This window comes from Coregonus lavaretus (assembly GCF_964263955.1).
Source record: "Coregonus lavaretus genome assembly, chromosome: 33".
Taxonomy (NCBI): Eukaryota; Metazoa; Chordata; class Actinopteri; order Salmoniformes; family Salmonidae; genus Coregonus; species Coregonus lavaretus.
In genome coordinates, this window is record NC_140020.1 from 4891870 (window position 1) to 4908182 (window position 16313).

General features: G+C 41.1%; 3 protein-coding genes across 3 annotated transcripts in view; 2 read left to right on the top strand and 1 right to left on the bottom strand.

Moving 5' to 3' along the window:
- The window catches only part of LOC311108574 (translocating chain-associated membrane protein 2-like), a 266741-nt gene that overhangs the window by 27934 nt on the left and 222494 nt on the right, over window positions 1-16313 (bottom strand). The window lies entirely within an intron of this gene.
- On the top strand, window positions 223-4525 carry LOC311108572 (rhomboid domain-containing protein 2-like). The gene is made up of 3 exons (XM_084151226.1): window positions 223-1353; window positions 1810-1957; window positions 2205-4525. The coding sequence occupies exons 1-3, from the start codon at window positions 843-845 to the stop codon at window positions 2692-2694; spliced, it is 1149 nt and encodes a 382-aa protein (XP_084007352.1). The 5' UTR covers window positions 223-842; the 3' UTR covers window positions 2695-4525.
- Window positions 10907-13841, top strand: LOC311108569 (rhomboid domain-containing protein 2-like). Its single transcript, XM_084151223.1, has 4 exons — window positions 10907-11430; window positions 12011-12415; window positions 12632-12779; window positions 13027-13841. The coding sequence occupies exons 1-4, from the start codon at window positions 11244-11246 to the stop codon at window positions 13514-13516; spliced, it is 1230 nt and encodes a 409-aa protein (XP_084007349.1). The 5' UTR covers window positions 10907-11243; the 3' UTR covers window positions 13517-13841.

Below are 16313 nucleotides of genomic sequence, written 5' to 3' on the forward strand. Positions count from 1 at the left end.
AAGGCTTGTATGGGACTGGACTGGTGGTATCTCCCCCTGGTCGTAATTCATAACTGTCAAATAAAATCTATCTAGCTATCTAACTCAAATGGCTGTTGAGGACTCTTTGATCATCACATTTGAGGCACATGTCAGCAGGTGGCAGTGTCTTCAAATGCAGCACTTGATGATCTGAGCAACAGTTGAGCAACTTTGTGGTTGTGACAAATCCAAATGCGGAAGTCCAGTACATTTGTTTTTGCTTAGCAAGCTTGCCCGCCTATTTCTACAATTCATCTTCTTAAACTCGGATTTTAAACTTAACCACACTGCTAACCTTATGCCCAACCTTAAATTAAGACCAAAAAGCCTATTTTTGTTTTCATTAATTTTTAAGATATAGCCTATTTGTAATTTGTGGCTTTGTTATCTAGTGGGAACCTCTAGCTAGCTAGCTAGCTAGCTACCTATAATCTGGCTAAAGTTTTACGCAATATTGGAGGAAAAGATTGATTATTGTACTTGATTATCCAAGTTTGACAAATATGCATTGGGCATCAAAATGATATCCGAATAGTTTTAAAACATATGGTTCAGAGGTTCAAGAGTTTTACTCCTGAGTTCAGGCTCACGAGTGGGATTGTTGCTGTCATTAGAGTATCATTTGTTTTGTTTACTGTCACTACATATTTCGGTTTATCAGAGGATGTCTTCAGTCTTGGAACGACAGTTTTTGGCAATGGGCATGGTAAGTTAGCTAGGAGGGTCTGAGTGAATCAACAGTCATATATGCTCAGTAGCTACTTTGAATGAGAGTGTTGTAACGTTAGCTAGCTTGCTAAAACGTATAGCTAATGTAACAGATGGTGCCAGTAGGCTACAGCAGCAGGCTACAGCACAACACACCAGTGCAGCTTATGTCTGTCAACCCTATCATTTATGTTTTAATCCTTTCCTCTTCCTTTGCAGTGCACAAGCTCATCACATACTCCTTCCACCACAAGACAGTGACCCAGCTACTCCTCAGTATTGGGGTTCTGGTGCCCCTCTGTGGAGGCATTGAGAAGAGTGTGGGGACTGTTCGGTTCCTCCTCATGTTTCTGCTGCTCTCTATCAGCACAGGGGTGTTGTACACCATACTGGGTCTGCTACTGTTTGGTGCATCTGCCCAGAAACAGGTGGAGGGGTTCATTCCAGTGTCCCTCTCCCTTATGGGTATGGCCACAGTGCACTCCCGTATGGTTAAGGGCTTTCTTTTCGGGGTCACTGTACCCATGTTAGCCCTGCCCTGGCTGTTTCTGTTCATCATAACACTTTTGGTCCCACACACTGTCTTCCTTTGCAATGCCATCGCCATCATCGCAGGGGGGATCTGTATCCTTACTCATTTACATTTACATTTTAGTCATTTAGCAGACGCTCTTATCCAGAGCGACTTACAGTTAGTGAGTTATTTTTTAATTTTTCATACTGGCCCCCCGTGGGAATCGAACCCACAACCCTGGCGTTGCAAACACCATGCTCTACCAACTGAGCTACATCCCTGCCGGCCATTCCCTCCCCTACCCTGGACGACGCTGGGCCAATTGTGCGCCGCCCCATGGGTCTCCCGGTCGCGGCCGGCTATAACCTCATTGTGGTTCAAAATAACTGATACACTCCTCTGCAGTATGTCACAGCTTTATAAGTGTGCTTAGTAGTGTAGTTAAGTGGTAATAGGTTATAGGTGTTATATATGAATCCTGCTGCTGAACATTATGGCATGTTTGTTTAGAAAAAATCTTGCATCACTGCGTCACACATTCTCCTTAACTTGCACTGGTGAAACAGACGGTAAGGGCTGGCTCTCACTTCTGGACATGTCCGATGCCAGGGCATCAGTGCTGGACAAGAAGATGCCTTTCAGGCTGCTGAGGAACATTGGTGTCCTGTATGTCCCTGCATCAACAGAGGAGAGAAGGAAGACGGTCCACCCACCGTAAGTACTGAGAAAGCACCAGACATATCATTTATCAGACAAGACAAGAGGTCATTAAATAACAATTGCTGTGTGCAAGCCAGAGCACATAATGTACTACAGTATAATGAGGTGCAGTTATAATTGATGATCCGCAGCTGTAATTGAATACTGTACAATAGGCACCTAGTGGTCCCCCATGATTAGATAGAGAATTACTGGTATAGATAGGCTCTCTGAAATCTGTCCACGTTCTCATTGATTGCAGAATCATTCCAACCCCAGGCTCCTACCCAGTCCAAGCCTACGCTCCAGTGTCCTTTACCTCCAACCTACAGGCTACCGAGACCACACCAAAGACATTTGAAGGCTGGGCCAACTCCTACTATACACAGGGGAGCCCTGTTCAGCTCTCAGGTTATAATGGACACAACCATGGATATGGCCTCAAGCATAGCTTTGGGCCAAGTCACGGACATAGTCACGAACATGGACACAGCTGCAGCCACAGCCAAGGTCATGGACATAGTCACGAACACAGCTTCGGCCATGGACTCAGTCATGGGCATGCATCTGCCTCTCAAACCAGCAGTCACTGGGCTCCAGTGGCTCAACATCCACATTCTCAACATTCCCACCTCAGTCCACTGTCTGTGTCTGTCAGTGCCCCCCAGAGTTTCACAGCAAAAATGCTGGAGTCACTGCCAGAATCTGTGATGGTTCACCCAGGAGCACCTGTGTCTTCACTGACAGATTGATGACTTCAATCCGTAACGGCAAAACTCGCTATAGCTCGATTGAAATTTAAAGGCAATGTTCGCGAAGACCGGAAATTACATTTACATTTCAAGCGTGCTATTTTCAGCAATCACAATCCTTGTAAAAACGTCAAATCTTGGTATAACTAATAACATAAAAAAAATAAAAAATGTCAGTGTGGTTATAAGCCGCTATAGCTCTGAACTACGGCAATACGGATTTAATCGAGCCCATAGTTGTCATTCAATGTGTTTTCTGTCTCATGTTATACATTGAGATGTAATATGCTTGGACAAGTGGTTTGAGGCAGTACTTGAAGGTCCACTTTTTCTTCACTGATGTTTTTGGTTTGAATATACAAGCAGGCTCTGAATGTTCAAGGTCAAATCAATGCAAGAAGGGTTTGATTGTCAGTTGATTGTAAGACCACTCCTTTTGGCTTGTGTGTTTTGTACTTTGTGTTTTTTTACACAGACGGTAGACAAATCTCTTGGTACTCTTGATTTATATAACCTAGATTAAAACAACGTTTTTCAAAACCCTTAGTAAACCAGAACAGTTTTTAGTTCAAACTAAACATTTTTATCACACTAATGTATTATCAGTTTTTCCCCCTTAACTACACTTAACAAAAATATAAATGCAACATGTAAAGTGTTGGTCCCATCACAATATATTTTACATTAGTTATCTTGTTGTTTTTAATCCCACCCTTCAGCTCCACTCAACCCCTCCCATCTATCTCTTAACACCATCCATTTTTTATTTACATTTGCCATATATTTTTCAACTGTGCTGTGATGTTTCACAAAAGTTCTGAACCTTTCTATTCTCATAGTTTCTACAGATTGTAAATTAAAGATAAACATTTTTGTTAAAAGTATTATTATATTATTGATCGATTGACTATGACTTTTCAAATCACCCAGTAGTGCTATCTGCAGAGTTAGCTCCAGGTAAATGTTGCACTTCTTCTTCCTGGACCTTTGACCAAAAACAAGCTACACATGGACAGTACCAAAACAAATGATCTAATGAATCGGTCTCTTCGCAGAAAAATCTGCAGAGCTGGGATGGTTGTATCCCCCATATATATAACATTCTATTGGTTGCAAGAATTTTGTATAATAATTTTAATTGAAAAATTTTAGGTTTTGAATCCGGCGTTGTTTTGCGTATCAGTTCATAAACCATGTGCCATGGTATCGGTACATCGAAAATCTCTTTCCAACTATTTTGCAATCTATATGGCACAGCTGTCAAATTTTTTGTCCTTAAATAAAACTGATATACTTTTTTATTTATCACAATTTTCATTAACCAATTTTGGTCTTTAATGAAGACAAGTTCCTTATTTTTTCCCCCTTCCACTTGCCTCTTCCATTTTTGCGTTAATGCTGCAATTAGTTGGTTGTAATTTTGGGTAGAGCAGACATTTCCATATATTTTTGTTAGCTGCATGTGTGACATAACTCCACTAGTCCTATTTATGATATCATTTACAAAGATTATACCTTTTTTAAACATTTTTTTGAAAAAATAATAATATAAAAATTATATTTGAGTTTAACCACATTATTTGTTGTATTATTTGTTCTGTCTTTTCTGGTGGATTAAACTGAAATCGCAACCAACTTTCTATGGCTTATTTTTAAAATAGTGATATTTTGGAGATGATTTCATTTTCAGTGAGAGGTTGTAATCTGAATAAAGGGGAAAAGGCCATTCTTGAACATGGGGTGAGATATTCTTATTAATCTGCTAGAAAACCAGTTTGGATTTAAGTATAACTTTTGCATGACTGAAGCCTTTAGTGAGAGGTCTAATGCTTTAATATTTAATAATTTCTGCCCTCTGAATTCATGTTCATTATATAAATAGGCCCGTTTAATTTTGTCTGGCTTGCCGTTCCAAATAAAATTGAATCTTTTTTTTGCTCATTTAATTTTTAAAAACAGGTCCCTAGATGTAGGCAAGACCATAAGCAAATAGGTAAACTGGGATATGACTAAAGAGTTAATCAGGGTGATTTTACCACAAATAGACAGGTATTTTCCTTTCCATGGTAGAACATTTTTATATATTTTTGCTAACTTTCTATTAAAATGTATTGTAGTGAGATAATTTCTTTATTTCGGGATATGTATACCGAGTATGTCCACATCACCGTCAGACCATTTTATTGGTAAACTACACGGTAATGTAAAAGGTTAGAAAAAGTACCTAGATCCTCTATGAGGCTGTGGAGGGATCCAAATTGTGGATTTAAAAGAAAGCATGAATCATCAGCGTACAATGACATCTTTGTTTTTAAGCCCTTGATTTCTAACCCCTTGATATTATTGTTGGATCTGATTTTAATAGCTAACATTTCGATGGCCATAATAAATAGATATGCAGATAGTGGACAACCTTGTTTTACTCCTCTTGACAGTTTAAAACTTTCTGAGAAGTAGTCATTATTTACTATTTTACACCTAGGGTTACTATACATACTGTAACTTTAACCCATTTTATAAGAGATTCTCCAAAATTGAAATTTATTCCAGGCATTTATATATAAATTCCAGTCGTACTTTATCAAAAGCCTTTTCAAAGTCAGCTATGAATACCAGGCCTGGTTTCCCAGATTTTTCATAGTGTTCTATTGTTTCCAATACTTGTCTTATATTATCTCCAATGTATCATCCATGTAAACAACCTGTCTGATTAGGATAAATAATACCTGACAATACCTTTTTAATTCTATACGCTATACATTTTGCTAGAACTTTTGCATCACAACACTGAAGTTTAAGGGGCCTCCAATTTTTTTAATGGACCGGATCTTTATATTTACCACTTGGATGCTGTTTCAGTAATAATGAAATCAGACCTTCTTGTTGAGTATCTGATAATCTACCATTTTTGTAGGTGTGGTTAAAACATGCTAATAAGGGTCCTCTGAGTATATCAAATGAGGTTTGGTATACCTCGACTGGTATGCCATCCAACCCTGGAGTTTTCCCAGACTTAAAGGCTTTAATTGCATCAAGAAGTTCCTCCTCTGTAATTTGGCCTTCAGAAGAGTCTTTCTGTACAACTGTTTATTTTACATCATTAATAGAAAAAAATATATACAATTATCTTCGGTTAGTGGAGATGGAGGAGACTGAAACGAAAACATATGCTTAAAGTTATAGGCTATTTATTAAATCCGTTTGCCAGCTCCAGGTAGGCTACACAAGTGGCACAAATTGACTTGCAATGACTCCAGTGATATCTTAATTTCAACATATTTATTGTATCAAATGGTAGGCTACAGTATCCTACAATGGCATACAAATTAATAGCATACTTGATGGCCGGTGACTCAGCTGCCTGCTGTGGCTCTAAAACACACACACAAAAACACGGCCCTCCCCCTTCCTACTGCTCATTCAGTAACAACCTGCCTGCTCACTGCCTGGTAGTCAGCAGCAGGTCACAGTGAAAAATATGTTTTGTTTGAAGAAATGCCATGTTTACCCCCCCGCGACATCGTTTTCAAAGTAGCCCAAATGTTAGCAAAACTGCGGACATGGCAACCCTGCACTGAAGCATCTGCTCGTTGCATGGTAACAATAGTCTCTCTGCCTGGTTGGGTTTCTGGTGAGCAAACCAACTATTTTGTGCACTACTGCCACCTACAGTGGGATCCAGTGCAGGACAGCAGAATATAAAACACCCACTGGTACATAACATGTCATGTAATGTCACTACAATAATTGTTCCCTTGCTGTAATTAATGAAGAACAAAAAAACAGTCTGACACAAATAATTGCAATTTCAAAAGCTTTATTGAAAATGCATATTTCTAACATTTTTTGTAGTTTTTTTATTTTAAAGAATAGTGCATGTCTCAAAATATTAGAACGAGACCAATATGTGTATTTTTCTAAACATAGTTCCTGTGTCTGAAATTATGTTTCTGTGTGTATTGGAGGAGTAAGCAATACTCAAAATATCTGTGTGTGTGTGTGTTGTAGTAGTAGATGGCCATTATTTATTCAAACATCTAAGTTTGGGCAGCAGCCACTGGAGAAACCTGTCAATCAAACAGGAGAATAAATAGTAGTTTTCACTTACACATCAGATAGCTGCTCTTTCTCTGCTACCTCATTCTATTTCTATAATTCTCTACCTCATTCTATTTCTATAAATCTCAAAAATGCCCTTGTTATGTTCTACTTCTCCTTCTTCTATTTCCTCACCTCTTCCTCAGACTCTTCTTTTCCTCTTTCTTGTCCTCCTTACTTTCTCCAACATTTTCCACCTGCTTCATGTTACTAGCCTGCTCTTGCTTCACTCTCTTTTTTGCCTTGCCCTTTTTCCTTTTGACCTTCCCTTCCTGAATAATGTGGACAAGGAGATAAAGTAATATAAGCTTATGGCTATTTTCTACTCTTGAGCTACAATATCTAGAGTTATGATATACTGTAGGACATATGGCCAATATCCCCTTCCTGTTTCCTCTCACCTGTGGGTACACTCCTGCCATTTTCTGCGCCGTTTCCTGGAGCAGCTTCCTGCTGTTCTCACTCAGGTTGGTGATGGGGGCCAGGCGAGGGCTTCCTTTATTGGTGATGGGGGCCAGGCAAGGGCTTTCTGTATTTCCTCTCACCTGTGGGTACACTCCTGCCATTTTCTGCGCCGTTTCCTGGAGCAGCTTCCTGCTGTTCTCACTCAGGTTGGTGATGGGGGCCAGGCGAGGGCTTCCTGTATTGGTGATGGGGGCCAGGCAAGGGCTTTCTGTATTTCCTCTCACCTGTGGGGCCACTCCTGACATTTTCTGGAGCAGCTTCCTACCGTTCTCGCTCAGGTTGGTGATTGGGGCCAGGCGAGGGCTGTGGTGGTATGGTAAGTACTCCACAGCATGCGGAGCAACAATGACAGGGATGTTGGGTTTCGCCACAATAATCTGTACAGACATAGGGTCAAACAATTGAGATGTGACACACACTAGTGATGCGCGGGTTGACTCATAACCAGAAGTCCCACGGTTATATCCACAGGGCGGGGGATTTAGGGTCATGAAATATTGTTGAATAAACAGAAAACAATACATTAAAAAATCCATAAATGTATAATTATTGTGCAAGTTATATCTATAGGCTATTTGGCATTAGTGCGTAAGCCTAAACTTTAGGGCATAACTTGACGCGCGCCAGATAGACTACACACCAATCACCAAACGCTTTAATTCAATAAGAGAAAAGCTACGAAATGGAAAGTTGAAAATAAAGAAGGGACGGCCAGAAAAGTAATGTTTGGAAAATATTTGGTGAAGTGTTAAAAGAGGATGATGGCAGTGCCTATGTTATGTGTGATGATTGTGAGGCACTATAGAAATTCGACAGTCACAAGAGGGGGATTCAAATAGGCCTATGGCACGTCAAGGGAACAAACAGCCTACTGTTCAGATGGATTAAATGGAAACTGAAATCTGGACACTGACTGTAGATCTTTAACCTCTCACAGTCTTAATATTAACTCCTGCAGAATTAAGCATTTCTTGCAGTAAAATGATAGGCTACACCAAATGTAGGCTTTATTTTGACTCGGGAACAGCAGTGGAGAAATATGATTTCTTTCAGCATCTTGAGGGAATGCGAATGCGCAGCTAGGGACTGCTTTATCAGCATCATAAAAGCTGATAATATTTCAACCACATAAAATGTGCATCCAAGCCAAACTGAAATCTTATCAGAAACATGTCTGGTCGTTTTCAACCCGTCAAACTGATGTCATTTGGAAATTTTGCACAGAAAATGTTTCCCTTTTTTTCTTGAGTTATTGCATTTTCTTCTTGATCCCTAAACGTTTTTGGTTTATTTAGTCTTCTCTCTAATTATAGACAAGTTGACTAACAAATAGCCTACCAAAATGTTGGAAATTATAAGCAGAAACATATCCAAATTAGGCACAAAAAAATCCTGCACCCCCTGCTAAGAAATCGTTCTGACGGTGTTCTATATTTGCGGGTTAGGGTCAGGTGCGGGCCTCAGATTTTCACTTTATCACATATAGTCGGGCGGTTGCGGCTGGGTTATTAGCAATTGCGGGTGGGTTCGGTTGAACAAACAGCTGACCCGCGCACCACTAACACACACACACACACACACGTAAGAGCCTACCAGTCGAGGGTCCTTCAGTGAAGCCCCTTTTCTCAGTGGTTCCTTTGAAGGCCCTGGACTGTCCTCAGCAGAGGCATCATTGCCATTATCACGCTGTGTGTCATAGAGCTAGTTGGTCATAGTCCATTCTTCACATTCAGTCAAAGAGTTACTCAAATACATGCTGCAGAACATACCAGAAAGTCTGACTCATCGAAGGATTGGAGAGAAAGATCGTCGTCCTCTACCATATCCCTCACTTTAAGCCTTGTCAGCTTTCCATCCTCCTCATCCTTCACTTTCAGCGGTGGTGTCCTCCTTTCATGATCCTCATCATCAGACTGTGTATCAGAGTAAACTAGTCAGAGACTAATCTCTTTACAGTGATGTCACTCAACAAAGACATGGTGTACAACTGTCTTACCTCAGATTCACAGTCAGTGAAGGAGTAGATAGAGATGTCAGAGTTGGAGGATGAGATCACCCCATCATAATTTCTATCCATCAGCCGAGTCACCCTTCCAGACTGAGGAGACAGACAAAGGCATGTACTTAGGGCAGCCATAGAATACACTGGCATTGACTGTCAAGAAAATGTTGAATATTTAGGCAATCCAACATAGTTGTACAAGTAGTGAGTAATTTATGGGTAATTGAAAATGCAAGTGTATTGAAATGCAATAAATGCAACTCCCATAACATTAGGGATAGGGCTAAAGACTTTCCATACTGTAGGATTCTTTAGCATTTCTAATGAATGATTGTCAATTCAACCAAGCCAACCAAAATGGCCATATGAATCAACAGATTGATCTATCTGTTCTGTCTCTATGGGAACAGCAGAGATGTCTGACCTGGCTAAGAGGCTCTGGATTGATGTCCCATCCATCCCCAGATGTCTGTTCCTGCCCACAGCTCACAATGATTGGCTGTGAACAGTAAAGAAAAAATGTAACACTCTTTTGCTCATTTTGGCCTTGGAAATAACTTGGAAATAAATGATGTAGCTATCAATAAATAATTTAAGTAGCTACTGTTATGTGGTTGATTTGAATGTGACATACAGGCCTTTTGTGGATCTGAGGGGTCTGCACTGATGTAGACTGTCAAGACAATATTCCATTTCAAATGTGGTTAGATAAGGAGGGATATCTGCACTTGCTTTTACTGTGATAACTGCAGTTTGCACATGCAGCATAACTAATGTTTATGTGTTATTGTTTTCAGGTCAGATTTGACTTACAGGCCTTGGCCTTCTGCGCACTTTGCCGGTTGGCCACATCACAGAATCAGGGGTGTTCACCCTCACTGGATTCAACTGTCAACACAACACTCCATTTAAAAGGTGATAACAAAAACAGAAGATTTTTTAAATATATATATATATTTGATATTTACCACATAAGGGCGGCGCCTTAAAGCTCTTTTGATTCTCTCATCATTATGATTCATCTTGCTTTCTGAGGGATACATTTCCATCAATTGATTGGCACAAAACATATCCTGGCACATACACGCATGAAGCATGTCCCAAATGGCACCCCAGTGCCCATATATTGCACTTATTTTGACCTGAGCCCAATGGGCACAGGTCAAAAGTAGTACACTACAGGGTGCCATTTGGGACCAAAGAATGTAAGAGCCTACCAGACGTTCTAAACTCCAAGGACGGGTCTATCCAACCGTTTCCAATCGTAGTATTTATTCTCTGCACAGTGTCAGCTAGGGCAGACTATGCACCTGAAACAACCTTACTGAAGAAAGCGATTGTACTGATGATATCAAAGCTGAACACAGTTTATGTAGTGAATTTATGCTTGGTTACGTCACAATAGGTCACAGTTTTATGGGCGCGCATAATACGTCACAGGAAAGGCTTGTATGGGACTGGACTGGTGGTATCTCCCCCTGGTCGTAATTTATAACTGTCAAATAAAATCTATCTAGCTATCTAACTGAAATGGCTGTAGAGGACTCTTTGATCATCACATTTGAGGCACATGTCAGCAGGTGGCAGTGTCTTCAAATGCAGCACTTGATGATCTGAGCAAAAGTTGAGCAACTTTGTGGTTGTGACGAATCCAAATGCGGAAGTCCAGTACATTTGTTTTTGCTTAGCAAGCTTGCCCGCCTATTTCTACAATTCATCTTCTTAAACTCTGATTTTAAACTTAACCACACTGCTAACCTTATGCCCAACCTTAAATTAAGACCAAAAAGCCTATTTTTGTTTTCATTAATTTTTACGATATAGCCTATTTGTACTTTGTGGCTGTGTTATCTAGCGGGAACCTCTAGCTAGCTAGCTACCTACAATCTGGCTAAAGTGTTGCGCAATATTGGAGGAAAAGTTGATTGATTATTGTGCTTGATTATCCAAGTACTAGTTTGACAAATATGCATTGGTCATCAAAATGATATCCCGAATAATTTTAAAACATATGGTTCAGAGGTTCAAGAGTTTTACTCCTGAGTTCAGGCTCACGAGTGGGATTGTTGCTGTCATTATAGTATCATTTGTTTTGTTTACTGTCACTACATATTTCGGTTTATCAGAGGATGTCTTCAGTCTTGGAACGACAGTTTTTGGCAATGGGCATGGTAAGTTAGCTAGGAGGGTCTGAGTGAATCAACAGTTATATATGCTCAGTAGCTACTTTGTATGAGAGTGTTGTAACGTTAGCTAGCTTGCTAGAATGGTGGTCCTCTGTAGCTCAGCTGGTAGAGCACGGCTCTTGTAACGCCAAGATAGTGGGTTCGATCCCCGGGACCACCCATACACAAAAATGTATGCACGCATGACTGTAAGTCGCTTTGGATAAAAGCGTCTGCTAAATGGCATATTATTATAATAATAATAATAATAATAATAATAATAATAATAATAATAATATGCCATTTAGCAGACGCTTTTATCCAAAGCGACTTACAGTCATGCGTGCATACATTTTTTTGTGTATGGGTGGTCCCGGGGATCGAACCAACTACCTTGGCGTTTCAAGCGCCGTGCTCTACCAGCTGAGCTACAGAGGACCACATTATTATTATTATTAAAACTTATAGCTAATGTAACAGATGGTGCCAGTAGGCTACAGCAGTAGGCTACAGCACAACACACCAGTGTAGCTTATGTCTGTCAACCCTATCATTTATGTTTTAATCCTTTCCTCTTCCTTTGCAGTGCACAAGCTCATCACATACTCCTTCCACCACAAGACAGTGACCCAGCTACTCCTCAGTATTGGGGTTCTGGTGCCCCTCTGTGGAGGCATTGAGAAGAGTGTGGGCACTGTTCGGTTCCTCCTCATGTTTCTGCTGCTCTCTATCAGCACAGGGGTGTTGTACACCATACTGGGTCTGCTACTGTTTGGTGCATCTGCCCAGAACCAGGTGGAGGGGTTCATTCCAGTGTCCCTCTCCCTTATGGGTATGGCCACAGTGCACTCCCGTATGGTTAAGGGCTTTCTTTTCGGGGTCACTGTACCCATGTTAGCCCTGCCCTGGCTGTTTCTGTTCATCATAACACTTTTGGTCCCACACACTGTCTTCCTTTGCAATGCCATCGCCATCATCGCAGGGGGGATCTGTATCCTTACTCCAACCTCATTGTGGTTCAAAATAACTGATACACTCCTCTGCAGTATGTCACAGCTTTATAAGTGTGCTTAGTAGTGTAGTTAAGTGGTAATAGGTTATAGGTGTTGTATATGAATCCTGCTGCTGAACATTATGGCATGTTTGTTTAGAAAAAATATTGCATCACTGCGTCACACATTCTCCTTAACTTGCACTGGTGAAACAGACGGAAAGGGCTGGCTCTCACTTCTGGACATGTCCGATGCCAGGGCATCAGTGCTGGACAAGAAGATGCCTTTCAGGCTGCTGAGGAACATTGGTGTCCTGTATGTCCCTGCATCAACAGAGGAGAGAAGGAAGACGGTCCACCCACCGTGAGTACTAAGAAAGCACCAGACATATAATTTATCAGACAAGACAAGAGGTCATTAAATAACAATTGCTGTGTGCAAGCCAGAGCACATAATGTACTACAGTATAATGAGGTGCAGTTATAATTGATGATCCTCAGCTGTAATTGAATACTGTACAATAGGCACCTAGTGGTCCCCCATGATTAGATAGAGAATTACTGGTATAGATAGGCTCTCTGAATTCTGTCCACGTTCTCATTGATTGCAGAATCATTCCAACCCCAGGCTCCTACCCAGTCCAAGCCTACGCTCCAGTGTCCTTTACCTCCAACCTACAGGCTACCGAGACCACACCAAAGACATTTGAAGGCTGGGCCCACTCCTACTATACACAGGGGAGCCCTGTTCAGCTCTCAGGTTATTACGGACACAACCATGGATATGGCCTCAAGCATAGCTTTGGGCCAAGTCATGGACATAGTCACGAACATGGACACAGCTGCAGCCACAGCCAAGGTTATGGACATAGTCACGAACACAGCTTCGGCCATGGACTCAGTCATGGGCATGCATCTGCCTCTCAAACCAGCAGTCACTGGGCTCCAGTGGCTCAACATCCACATTCTCAACATTCCCACCTCAGTCCACTGTCTGTGTCTGTCAGTGCCCCCCAGAGTTTCACAGCAAAGATGCCGGAGTCACTGCCAGAATCTGTGATGGTTCACCCAGGAGCACCTGTGTCTTCACTGACAGATTGATGACTTCAATCCGTAACGGCAAAACTCGCTATAGCTCGATTGAAATGTAAAGGCAATGTTCGCGAAGACCGGAAATTACATTTACATTTCAAGCGTGCTATTTTCAGCAATCACAATCCTTGTAAAAACGTCAACTCTTGGTATAACTAATAACATTAAAAAAATACAAATGTCAGTGTGGTTATAAGCCGCTATAGCTCTGAACATTTACGATAGCAAATTTCAATTTACAAAAAAAAAAAATGACGTTTTCATCTTTCGAGCTTCTAGTCATGAAATCTATGCAGCCTACTCAATCACTTTTTATAGCTACTGTTTACAGGCCTCCTGGGCCATATACAGCGTTCCTCTCTGAGTTTCCTGAATTCCTATCAGACCTTGTAGTCATAGCAGATCATATTCTAATTTTTGGTGATTTTAATATTCACATGGAGAAGTCCACAGACCCACTCCAAAAGTCCTTCGGAGCCATTATCGACTCAGTGGGTTTTGTCCAACATGTCTCTGGACCTACTCACTGCCACAGTCATACTCTGGACCTAGTTTTGTCCCATGGAATAAATGTTGTAGATCTTAATGTTTTTCCACAAAATCCTGGACTATCGGACCACCATTTTATTACGTTTGCAATCGCAACAAATAATCTGCTCAGACCCCAACCAAGGAGCATCAAAAGTCGTGCTATAAATTCTCAGACAACACAAAAATTCATTGATGCCCTTCCAGACCCCTTCTGCCTACCCAAGGACGTCAGAGGACAAAAATCAGTTAACCACTTAACTGAGGAACTAAATTTAACCTTGCACAATACCCTAGATGCAGTTGCACCCCTAAAAACGAAAAACATTTGTCATAAGAAACTAGCTCCCTGGTATACAGAAAATACCCGAGCTTTGAAGCAAGCTTCCAGGAAATTGGAACGGAAATGGCGCCACACCAAACTGGAAGTCTTCCGACTAGCTTGGAAAGACAGTACCGTGCAGTACCGAAGAGCCCTCACTGCTGCTCGATCATCCTACTTTTCCAAATTAATCGAGGAAAATAAGAACAATCCAAAATTTCTTTTTGATACTGTTGCAAAGCTAACTAAAAAGCAGCATTCCCCAAGAGAGGATGGTTTTCACTTCAGCAGTGATAAATTCATGAACTTCTTTGAGGAAAAGATCATGACCATTAGAAAGCAAATTACGGACTCCTCTTTGAATCTGCGTATTCCTCCAGGGCTTAGCTGTCCTGGATCTGCACAGCTCTGCGAGGGCCTGGGATCGGGAGAGACACTTAAGTGTTTTAGTACTATATCTCTTGACACAATGATGAAAATAATCATGGCCTCTAAACCTTCAAGCTGCATACTGGATCCTATTCCTACTAAACTGCTGAAGGAGCTGCTTCCTGTGCTTGGCCCTCCTATGTTGAACATAATAAACAGCTCTCTATCCACCGGATGTGTACCAAACTCACTAAAAGTGGCAGTGATAAAGCCTCTCTTGAAAAAGCCAAACCTTGACCCGGAAAATATAAAAAACTATCGGCCAATATCGAATCTTCCATTCCTCTCAAAAATTTTAGAAAAAGCTGTTGCGCAGCAACTCACTGCCTTTCTGAAGACAAACAATGTATACGAAATGCTTCAGTCTGGTTTTAGACCCCATCATAGCACTGAGACTGCACTTGTGAAGGTGGTAAATGACCTTTTAATGGCGTCAGACCGAGGCTCTGCATCTGTCCTCGTGCTACTAGACCTTAGTGCTGCCTTTGACACCATCGATCACCACATTCTTTTGGAGAGACTGGAAACCCAAATTGGTCTACACGGACAAGTTCTGGCCTGGTTTAGATCCTACCTGTCGGAAAGATATCAGTTTGTCTCTGTGAATGGTCTGTCCTCCGACAAATCAACTGTACATTTCGGTGTTCCTCAAGGTTCCGTTTTAGGACCACTATTGTTTTCACTATATATTTTACCTCTTGGGGATGTTATTCGAAAACATAATGTTAACTTTCACTGCTATGCGGATGACACACAGCTGTACATTTCAATGAAGCATGGTGAAGCCCCAAAATTGCCCTCGCTAGAAGCCTGTGTTTCAGACATAAGGAAGTGGATGGCTGAAAACTTTTTACTTTTAAACTCGGACAAAACAGAGATGCTTGTTCTAGGTCCCAAGAAACAAAGAGATCTTCTGTTAAATCTGACAATTCATCTTGATGGTTGTAAAGTCGTCTCAAATAAAACTGTGAAGGACCTAGGCGTTACTCTTGACCCTGATCTCTCTTTTGACGAACATATCAAGACTGTTTCAAGGACAGCTTTTTTCCATCTACGTAACATTGCAAAAATCAGAAATTTTCTGTCCAAAAATGATGCAGAAAAATTAATCCATGCATTTGTTACTTCTAGATTAGACTACTGCAATGCTCTATTTTCCGGCTACCCGGATAAAGCACTAAATAAACTTCAGTTAGTGCTAAATACGGCTGCTAGAATCCTGACTAGAACCAAGAAATTTGATCATATTACTCCAGTGCTAGCTTCCCTACACTGGCTTCCTGTTAAGGCAAGGGCTGATTTCAAGGTTTTACTGTTAACCTATAAAGCGTTACATGGGCTTGCTCCTACCTATCTTTCCGAGTTGGTCCTGCCGTACATACCAATACGTACGCTACGGTCACAAGACGCAGGCCTCCTAATTGTCCCTAGAATTTCTAAGCAAACAGCGGGAGGCAGGGCTTTCTCCTATAGATCTCCATTTTTATGGAACAGTCTGCCTACCCATGTGAGAGACGCAGACTCGGT